Here is an 11548-nt window from a genome sequence, read left to right on the forward strand (position 1 = left end):
TCCAAAATTTTTGACCTTATAAACTTGAAATTTTGAGTTACAATGTCAAAAACATCTCACTTTTAAACTAGAAAGATTTAGATTTTTTTCTGTTAAATTTGACTTTATAAACTCAAAAAGTTTCTCAGTTGGCTTTCTTGTTAATTAATGAATTTGTGATCGCAAAAATCTTGACTTTTTCCTCTAAAATGAATGGTTTCTCTTAGTATTTATTTATTAGAGGTGCCCTTATATGCTGTTGTGTAGCTACGTTTTCATAGAAGGAATGCACAATATTTACACGATGTCCTTATCAGTAGATACTAGCCTACAAAGCAGATATAAACATTTCCGTCTATATTTAAACCGATATATTTGGGCTATAAAAATCTGCCCATATCAGCTGTAAATATTGGCCTTACAAACACAAAAGTTAGTGAAGGTTTAGTCTGGACCAACAGACCTACTTCAGCTGAAGTATTTTTTTTTTATTTTTAATCATCCTCAAAATGTAAATAGTCTGTCTGAAGGATTAAAGTTTTATGTCTGAACTACATTTACTACATCTAAATATCGGTAACGGTATTTGTGAATATGTGTTATCGGCAAAAATCCAGTATTCCGTGATGTAACTAAAAGTTATTCCCCTCTTTATAGTAGACCTTCAGGGCCAATATAAATACTTTTATTTTGAAAGAGTATATCCGACAGCATTATGCTGTTTCCTGCTTTTGGCGCATGCTCAGAAACTAGTCTCGAGTCCCCTCTTCAGAGCAGCTAGCTCAGTTAGCTTCTTCCAGCCGGTATTATCTTTATATTTGGAGATGGGGGAGGCCGACGTGACGCTGAATCAGGCCGAGGAGAAGCCTCCAGACTCGGCCTTGGTTCCCGGGGAGGACTCGGTGGTTTGGAGCCATGAAGTGGAGGTGTGTCTGTTTCACGCCATGATCGGACACAAGCCCGTCGGTAAGAAACAGCGAGCTAACGGAGTTAGCCTGTTAGCTACTGGAGGCGCTAACGGCTGTCCAGTTTAACCAGTTAACCCAGTGCTGACCAAACTGGGGATCATGGCCTTTTTAAAGGCCACGAAGTTCATTTGAAGGGTCCTAGTCAACAATGACTTACATTCTTATTCTTTTAATGTCAATAATTAAATGTGCCTATTCCTTTAATCTAATTAATCAATGACTAGGGCTGTCTCGATACTACAATTAAAATATCAAACGATAAGAAAACGTCGGTAGCACAGTATTGAGTTATCACGAGAAGGCATAGGCACCTCAAATTTGGTGATTCTGGTTGATAAAGATAAAACACGCAGTCAAACTTCGCTAATTTGCACACAAACATTGGGAACTTTTAGACATTATAGTGTGCAGTATTGACTCATTTTTCTCTTACTGAAGAATTATAAAGATTTGCTGAGTCTTTGTTTTTCATTATTAACCTGCACACAGTGTTGTAAGGCACTATGCTACAGGTAGATCAGAAGAAAATAGCTTTAGAAATTAATGATTGTTATCAGCAGATAAAGTTAATGCCAATAATTACAGCCCATATATTGACTGTATGATTTTTATGGGCAGGAAATATTAGCTGTAGATTTTGGTCTATTGGGGGCTGTAAGTATTGACCTATATACCCTGTAAATATCTGCTCATGTCAGCTGTGACTGTTGACATATATTGGCTGTACATATTAGCCTGTATCAGGTAGATATCGGTCTATATTATCTTAAAATATTACTCTATATCAATGTTAAAAATATAAGTCTATATTGGCAGTTTATATCAGCTGTAAAAATGAGCTTATATTGGCTACAAATATGGGTCTATATCAGTCTATGTCAGCTGTAAATATCACTCTATATCAGGTGTAAATATCACTCTATATCAGCTGTAAATATCACTCTATATCAGCTGTAAATATCACTCTATATCAGCTGTAAATATCACTCTATATCAGGTGTAAATATTACTCTATATCAGGTGTAAATATCACTCTATATCAGCTGTAAATATCACTCTATATAAGGTGTAAATATCACTCTATATCAGCTGTAAATATCACTCTATATAAGGTGTAAATATCACTCTATATCAGCTGTAAATATCAGCCTATATCAGGTGAAAATATCACTCTATATCAGGTGTAAATATCACTCTTTATCAGCTGTAAATATCACTCTATATAAGGTGTAAATATCACTCTATATCAGCTGTAAATATCACTCTATATCAGCTGTAAATATCACTCTATATCAGCTGTAAATATCACTCTATATCAGCTGTAAATATCACTCTATATCAGCTGTAAATATCACTCTATATCAGCTGTAAATATCACTCTATATCAGGTGTAAATATTGCTCTATATCAGCTGTAAATATCACTCTATATCAGCTGTAAATATCACTCTATATCAGCTGTAAATATCACTCTATATCACGTGTAAATATCGCTCTATATCAGCTGTAAATATCACTTTATATCAGGTGTAAATATCACTCTATATCAGCTGTAAATGTCACTCTTTATCAGGTGTAAATATTACTCTATATCAGGTGTAAATATCACTCTATATTAGGTATAAATATTACTCTATATCAGGTGTAAATATTGCTCTATATCAGCTGTAAATATCACTCTATATCAGCTGTAAATATCACTCTATATCAGCTGTAAATATCACTCTATATCAGGTGTAAATATCACTCTATATCAGCTGTAAATATCACTCTATATCAGCTGTAAATATCACTCTATATCAGCTGTAAATATCACTCTATATCAGGTGTAAATATCACTCTATATTAGGTGTAAATATCACTCTATATCAAGTGTAAATATCACTCTATATCAGGTGTAGATATTGCTCTATATCAGCTGTAGATATCACTCTATAACAGGTGTAAATATCACTCTATATTAGGTGTAAATATCACTCTATATCAAGTGTAAATATCACTCTATATCAGGTGTAAATATCCCTCTATATCAAGTGTAAATATCACTCTATATCAGCTGTAAATATCCCTCTATATCAGGTGTAAATATCACTCTATAACAGCTGTAAATATCACTCTATATCACATGTAAATATCACTCTATATCAGCTGTAAATATCACTCTATATCAGCTGTAAATATCGCTCTATATCAGCTGTAAATATCACTCTATATCAGCTGTAAATATCACTCTATATCAGCTGTAAATATCACTCTATATCAGGTGTAGATATTGCTCTATATCAGCTGTAGATATCACTCTATAACAGGTGTAAATATCACTCTATATCAGGTGTAGATATTGCTCTATATCAGCTGTAGATATCACTCTATATTAGGTGTAAATATCACTCTATATCAGCTGTAAATATCACTCTATATCAGGTGTAGATATTGCTCTATATCAGCTGTAGATATCACTCTATAACAGGTGTAAATATCACTCTATATCAGGTGTAGATATTGCTCTATATCAGCTGTAGATATCACTCTATATCAGCTGTAAATATCACTCTATATCAGGTGTAGATATTGCTCTATATCAGCTGTAGATATCACTCTATATCAGCTGTAAATATCACTCTATATCAGGTGTAGATATTGCTCTATATCAGCTGTAGATATCACTCTATAACAGGTGTAAATATCACTCTATATTAGGTGTAAATATCACTCTATATCAAGTGTAAATATCACTCTATATCAGGTGTAGATATTGCTCTATATCAGCTGTAGATATCACTCTATAACAGGTGTAAATATCACTCTATATCAGGTGTAAATATCACTCTATATCAGCTGTAAATATCACTCTATATCAGGTGTAAATATCCCTCTATATCAAGTGTAAATATCACTCTATATCAGCTGTAAATATCCCTCTATATCAGGTGTAAATATCACTCTATATCAGGTGTAAATATCACTCTATAACAGCTGTAAATATCACTCTATATCACATGTAAATATCACTCTATATCAGCTGTAAATATCACTCTATATCAGCTGTAAATATTACTCTATATCAGGTGTAAATATCACTCTATATCAGGTGTAAATATCACTCTATATCAGCTGTAAATATCACTCTATATCAGGTGTAAATATCACTCTATATCAGGTGTAAATATCACTCTATATCAGGTGTAAATATCACTCTATATCAGGTGTAAATATCACTCTATATCAGGTGTAAATATCACTCTATATTAGGTGTAAATATCAGCCTGTATCAGCTGTAAATATCACTCTATATCAGGTGTAAATATTACTCTATATTAGGTGTAAATATCAGCCTGTATCAGCTGTAAATATCAGTCTATATCAGGGGGTCGTCAAGTACATTTGCTCAAGGGCCAGATGTAGACTTGACAGGGTCTCCAGGGGTTAGGGTTAGGGGCCAGACTTTCAAATAAACAAAATAAAAAGTAAATATTGTGGCCTAATTAACATATTATTGTGTTAGTATTTGTGTTTTTTTTTCCGATCCCAGAGTAATGGGCCCCTGAAAGCCATGAAAATATGCTCTCACCAGTTGTGATTTAGAACTAATATAAACTAATTTTTACACTTTGTAGCCCCTTTTCACATCTTCATTTGGCCATTTCTGCAACATTTTGCCACTCTTGACCCATTTTAATAATTTTTGCCACTCTTAAACCCCTTTTAGCCACTTTACTGTCAATTATTGCCTCTCTGTGCCATCCTTAAACCCCGTTTTCACTGCTCTGCCAGGCTATTTTTGCCATTTTTTTAGCTTTTGTAACTTTTATACTTTTTGCCCCTTTATGCCTGTCCGACCAAATTTGTGCCATTCTTTTTTTAAAGATTTATTTTTTGGCTCTTAATGCCTTTATTAATAGAGGAGGACAGTGGACAGAATCAGAAACAGGGATGCGAGAGCTGGGGAGAGACATGCATTAAAGTCCCACAGGCCGGATCCCGACCCAGGCCAACCGTGTGCATGGGGTGCGCCTTAAACCACTAGGACACCTGCGCCCTGATTTTTGCCATTCTTTAATCCCTTGTTACCACTTTTCCCTCATGTTTTATCCCATTTCGGCCACTCTTTTATTTATTTTTGCCACTGTTTATTTTGCCACTTTTTAACCCCTTTTCATAGCTTTTTTTGCACAATTTTGGCCCTTTTCAACCCATTTCCCCTATTTTATTTGTGAGAAACATCTGTAAGAATTAGCCTATATACCTATATCATACCAGCCTGTATCAGTCGTAAATATCTGCCTTTATTGTCTTTAAATCTCAGCTTATATTGGATTTGAATATCAGCCTACATAGGCTGTATATATTGGCCTTTATCAGCTGTAAATATTTGTAATATGTATGAATAAAATTGAGTTTAAGTCAGGACCAACAGGCCTGTGTCAGCTTTAGCCTTTGTCTTTGTTCACCCTCATTCTTTAAGCTCTAAAGTGTGTTTAAAGGACTAAAGTTTTAGGTCAGACTACTTTTGTTTGATGGTATTGGTATTAACTAAAATGAATGTCTGAATATTGGTGAAAATCCAGTATGATGAATCCTTGCCAAAAATCATACGTCATTTTTTTTTTCGTACTGAGAGTTAATGTGAGTGCAGATGGTGACATGATGTATTTATAATGTTATTGGATGTGTGTTAAAGCAAACACTGATTGAAACCCAGGTGTCTCTGTAGAAGTGGTGACTCAGCATTTCTGTTTTTGTTGTTCAGGAGTCAATCGGCATTTCCACATGATCTGCATCAGAGACAAATTCAGCCAGAATATCGGCCGGCAGGTTTCCTCCTCTGTCATCTGGGATCACCTGGGAACCATGTACGACATGCAGGCTCTGGTGAGCACGCGCGCGCTTGCATGCGTGCATTCACGCTGGGCTGAATGTGCATGTTCTCATCATGTTTTTGTGTGTTTATGTTGCAGCATGAGTCTGAGATTTTGCCATTTCCAAACTCAGAGAAGAGTTTCTGTCTGCCCGACGACATCATCCAGGACGTCAAAGAAGGTCAGAACGCAGTCTCTTGTTTCTGTAGATGAAGTTCAGACTTCTCTCTAATGGTTTTAACTGTCCGCAGGGGTTTCAGGAGTTTCATCACTAAAACAGGAACCTTTTTCTCTGCTTCTTCACAGTGAACTTTTCTCTTCTTCTTCTTCACTTCTTGTCTTTGAGTGAATCCTGTTGTCAGCGAAGCTCTGATAGTTTAAAACATTCACTGATGTTTGTGTCTTTAAATCCTAGAGGTACACATGTGGATCAGATTTTTTGGTTGTGTCGTAGGGAAGCTGTGCTCCGAGGAGGAGAGCAAAGAGGAGTTCAGGATGGAGAGAGAACCTCCAGCTACTCATGAAGAAGGTACGCTCTCTCGCCGCTTATTCAAAGCGCTGTTTAAAGCTTTAACACATCTTTGGTGTTTCACCTCATCTATGAATGTTACAGAGGGGAAATGGGGGATGAGGTGTCATCCCCTCTGTGCCGGTTTCAGACGTTACAGATACCAAATGGGGTCAGTGAACTCAGCTCTGTTAGGCCTTTCAGACTGGCAGGACTCCGGTGCCAGTTCCGGTTCGTGAACCTAGATTTGAACCGGCCGGCGCGTTCAAACCGAGAAAAAATTGGTTCTGAACCTCAACAGTTGGTTCTCAGCTGGAACTAAAAATAGTTGGTTCTCTCTTGGGAACTGTGACATCATCAGTGGGTGTGTCATATTCTACATTGTGAAGATGTGCAGAAAAAAAAGAAAAAACGGTCTGCTGGGGAGACAAAATGTTTGGTTGTGATCTGGGCATTGACAGAATTCTAGGTGAAGCTGGAGAGTAGAACAAGGAAGAGCACGTTATATGCTGAACCTGCAGAAGAGATGGGAAAGGGTGGGTTCACCTGAACACCAGACCAAATAATTAAGTAACTCAAGAAGCTGAAGAAGGAATACCGGGACTGTATGAAAGACTTGGGCAAAAGTGGAGCTGGGCGTGGTGATACATGTCCATCATGTCCTCCCACTTTGGTTCTGCTTAAACTGGTGTGAACACGGGCTGGTTTGCCACAAAGCACCAAGGTTCTGAGTCTCCAGAACGGAACCAGTGCCAGAACCAGAACCGTGTCTGTCTGAAAACACTCTGTCCGAATTCTGTTCTGAATTCTGTTCGTGCTCTCACAACAGCGTAATGTAATGTGAACTGACAGACACGCCAAAATCACACTTTTTTTAAATTAACCCCTTAAAGCCTACTGTATCATATTTGATACATACTTTTATGAGACCTCTATTTGATCAACATGACTAACAAATTACTTAAACCCCTTTTGAATAAAATCATATAAATAAGAAAAATGCCCCCCAGTGGATTATCAGTTGCCAAAAATGCCTAATGTATCAAATGTGATTAAAAAAGTATATGTGAAATTTTATGACAGTTTTTCTTTCTTTTGATTTTGGTAGAAGGTTAAATAAACATTTCATTTCCAAAAAATTTGAATTTTTGGGCAACTACTTGAGTTATCAAGCTTGAAGGGGTTAATATACCGGTCTTAAGTTAAAGGAAAAAGTACATTTAAAGTTGACTCAAAGTTCTTTTAGATCAGTCAGGGCTTTGTAAAGTAAAACATGATCTTTCCTTAATGTGCAAAAACAACCAGATAATTTGGATGTTACAAAGTAAATCATCATAATAAAGTGAAAAGCAACAGCTGTTTTGGATAAAACTTAGTTGTAACCTTCATGTGTCCCTCTGTACCATTTTGGGACAGTTTTGTATTCCTCTTGGCGCCATTCTATGAGTTTTCAAGCCTCAGGGATGATCTTGGGCAATCTTGGCATTTTGAAATATGTTGTCAAAACTTATGTCCAATCCAATCCATTATATTTATAAAGCACGTTTTGTAAAACATTACATATACCAAAGTGCTGCACAGTGACTGAAACATAAATAAGAAAATAGAACCACAGTGAATATAAAAACATCAGAAAATACATAAAAACTTAACAGAAACTAAAAACAGTTTAAAAACCACACACAGTAAGGCAATAAAATAGATAAAAGTAAGTAAAGGAAAATAAAAGACACACAGGAGATCACACAACTCTCATGCTGAGTTAAACCCCAAGTAATAAAAGTACATTTTTAGATGCGATTTTAAAGTAGGTAAGGTGGGGGACATTATGAATTCAAGAGGAAGCTTATTCCACAATTTAGGTATGACAACAGAGAATGATCACCAGAGGTTTTTAATCAAGACTTTGGGACACCAAGACAGAGTTGATCAGCTGTTCTCAAAGATCTGGATGGGGTGTAAACCTCTAAAAGGTGCAAAATGTACTCTGGAGCAGATCCATTTAAAAATGAAAAAATATAAAAACAATTCTCAAATGAACGGGGAGCCAGTGGAGGGAAGAAAAAATGGGGGTGATCATGTTTTCGAGTACCTGTTAAAAGATGAGCAGCGGGATTTTGGGCTTACTGTTAACGTGCAAAGGAAGCTTGGTTTAATTTGATACAAAGTGCACTGAAGTAGTCCAGTTGTGTAGAAATAAAAGCATGAATCACTCGCTTGAAGCCTTCATAAGATAAAACTGATTTGATCTTGGATAAAAGCCTCAGATGATAAAATCTGGATCTAACAACAGATTTAATCTGTTGATCCAATTTTAAAGCTCTGCTGATCTTCACACCAAGATTACACACGGTGGACTTAACACAGGGTAGAAAAGGGCCCAGGTCCACAAGAGGGGGATCAGTGATTCCACTGGAGCCAAACACAACAACTTCAGTTTTACTGACATAAAAACTTAAAAAACTCAGGGACATGCAGGCTTTAATGTCTTTGAGACAGTCTAGCAGATGATTGATGTGCTGCCACGTCTTCTTAAAGGCAGGTAAACTTGTGTATCATCTGCATACAGGTGGTACGATCCAAAAGCCCTAGGGGAGGAGGTACAGAGAGGACAGGACTGGTCCTAGAAAAGAACTCTGTGGGACTCCACAGGAAAGGGGGGCAAATGAAGGAGTGGAGTCCCAAGTGAACATACCCCATGTCTATAATGCCCGGTGTACAAAAATCCTGATGTTTGTGTCCTTTGTGTCCATTTTGGTCCCATCTACTTCCATTATAATTCGATATATATTTTTTTTAATCCTTGAATGATTAGAACATTTAAACATGCATAAAATAATGCTGAGGATGAAGCTATTTTCCCCATTTTCCACCAGATGGCGCAATTTTCCCTATTGTGGTCTTTGGGGGAAAAAACATGACCATTTTGGTCACCTCTCTGTCGGGTGTCACAGACGTGGCCTTGATTGTGGTTTACGGTGACACTACACGGTTAAAACCATCGATTTTCAGGGCCAAAGGGCCTGGAACTCTACGGCTGCTGGATTTGGTTATAATTGTGGTTTTAGTAGACTTTGGTGTTTTTTGGTGGTAAAAAACAAACCTATTATAAAGTGTGATTACTTTATTGATTAAATAAGTTTATTTAATTTTAGGCTGTCAGGATTCCTCTTGTTTGAACCGTTATCCTCTCTCTCTTCAGGCAGCAACTCCTCAGTGAAGATGTCGGAGCGAACCAGCAGCAGTCGGGAAAAGGAGCGAGAGCGCGACAAGGAGAAAGGAGCGAGTGAAGGAGGAGCAGCAGGAGGAGCGAAAGAGGCGGAGAAGAGGAAGAGGAGTCGAGCTGCTGAGAAACTGATGTCGTCTTCCAACCCGGCGAGTCCCGGAGGGGCCAAGAGGAGGCGCACCTGAGAGATGGACGGACAGAGCTGAACGAGTGCCAAATCTCCGCGCTGCGAACAGGAAGCGGTGGGGTGAAAAAGAGGCGGGGCTTCATTCCTTTAAACAGCTGCAGCTCTTCATCATGTTACCACAGTGGCAGGTAGTGACTCACCTGAACGCATCACCGTTTCTGCAGCTTTTTGATCCGAGTGCCACCGATGAGGACGTCAGCCAACCGTGCTTCATGGTTCCTTTGATTATTGAGTGTTAGACGTGTTCGTTTCTCTCTGAGGGTTGTTAAAGTCAGATTTCAGCGATGGAAAATATTAAAATTCCCGCAGCTGAAGCAGAAATATCAATGTGTTTAGTACAAATGGTGCCTACATTACCCAGAATGCAACTCCATTACAAAGGTTTCACTTTCGGGTTTGTTTGTTTTGCTGATAGCAGGCTGGCTTCATGCTAGAAGGCCAGGTTTGGGGGTTTTAGGTTTCCTGCTCCTGATCGAGTCAGAGCCTCTTTGACCTTGAATCGTAAATATCAAACATGTTTGATATTTATGATTCAAGGTCAGACTTCCTCTGATGAAAGCCTACAGCAGCCAATGAAAAAAAGCAGATGGGAAGGCATCACCCACCGTTTTTCAAACACTCAGTGAACGTAAACATGACTGATCATAACACACCAGGACAGCCAGGATTTCAGTCATCCTCCATGTTTGTTTTTCCACTAAAATCCTGAATTTTTGTGAGATCCGTGCTACAAACAGCAGCTGTTTGGTCTCACCATCCAGCTGAATCATGTTTGCAGGATTGTAATGTTAAAAACCAGGAAATGGAGGACACCAGGCACCGTTTTGACTAGATTAGTGCTTCCTTTCTTTCATTATTTGTCTTTTTAAAGTGTTGAATGTGACTGTAGATGAGCAGAGAAGATATAACGGAGACCAGAGAGACGGCTCGGTTCATTAGTCTCATCAGTCTGAACTTTCAAAGATTTTTCAATCTGATGCAATAAATCTCAGCTGATTTATTCCAAATCTCTTCGTCTTTACCTGTAAATATTTGTAGTTTCCTCTGGTACCCTTGCTGTAGAAGTTATGATTGTTTCATTACTTGTTATAAACGTTTTTTATTTCATTGAGTGTTACAGAATGATTGAAAATGAAGTTCCCTTTACTTTTCTTTGACATGTTTTATTTATTGACGTCTGAGGGCGTTTGTATCATTAAAGATGAACTCAGATCACTTCATCTCCTGTTCTTATTCATCACAATCAGTGCTGCAGTTCTGCTAAGAACACACGATTAAGAAGTTATGAAGGACTTCTTCCTCGATTAATGTGATTTATTCATCATTTTTTATTTCTGATACATTTGTTCAGATTCAAAGAAAGATTTCTAAAAAGTGAAGCATAATAAAATCTTATGATCATCTATACATTTTTTGAGGTACAATATCAGAACATGATTTTTAACTCCACTTTCACCTGTTTCTGTTCTGGACCCTTGCAGTGTTTTCAACTGACCACCAGGGGGAGCTGTGAGTCTGTTTAACTTTGCATCAAGCTATTCAACTTTTAAATAATTGGACATTTTTGGTTTTTTAAAACTGTTGTCTTTGGAAATTCATTAGACATCATTACCCAGAATGCATTGCACAACAATGAAAGCCCACAAATTATTTGTGACATTTTCCCAAACTGTAGAAAGCTACTAGGTTTCTTTGCACAGTATAAATGTAAAGACAGCAGTGCAGGCCTGTACTGAGATGAGTGGAAGGGAAATTGTACCATGCAGCAGTTTCTCTTCATTTTCAAAATGTATTCTGAGCTTAAGATGGCGAGCAGCTGTGG

At 37.5% G+C, this 11548-nt stretch overlaps 1 protein-coding gene across 1 annotated transcript; it reads left to right on the forward strand.

Moving 5' to 3' along the window:
* The first annotated feature begins 718 nt into the window (after positions 1–718).
* Positions 719–10941, forward strand: LOC121517004 (MRG/MORF4L binding protein). The gene is made up of 5 exons (XM_041798484.1): positions 719–945; positions 5697–5818; positions 5905–5986; positions 6260–6334; positions 9516–10941. Exons 1-5 carry the CDS (start codon positions 804–806, stop codon positions 9722–9724), a joined length of 630 nt encoding a protein of 209 aa, XP_041654418.1. The 5' UTR covers positions 719–803; the 3' UTR covers positions 9725–10941.
* The last annotated feature ends 607 nt before the right edge of the window (positions 10942–11548 follow it).

This window comes from Cheilinus undulatus, linkage group 11, assembly GCF_018320785.1.
Source record: "Cheilinus undulatus linkage group 11, ASM1832078v1, whole genome shotgun sequence".
NCBI classification, from domain to species: domain Eukaryota; kingdom Metazoa; phylum Chordata; class Actinopteri; order Labriformes; family Labridae; genus Cheilinus; species Cheilinus undulatus.

Excerpts from the sequence above, each read along its gene's own strand:
- LOC121517004 (XM_041798484.1), top strand. The coding sequence starts at position 804 with ATGGGGGAGGCCGACGTGACGCTGAATCAGGCCGAGGAGAAGCCTCCA. Across the intron at positions 5,819-5,904 it reads TGTACGACATGCAGGCTCTG|CATGAGTCTGAGATTTTGCC; the intron begins GTGAGCACGCGC and ends TTTATGTTGCAG. Across the intron at positions 6,335-9,515 it reads TCCAGCTACTCATGAAGAAG|GCAGCAACTCCTCAGTGAAG; the intron begins GTACGCTCTCTC and ends CTCTCTCTTCAG.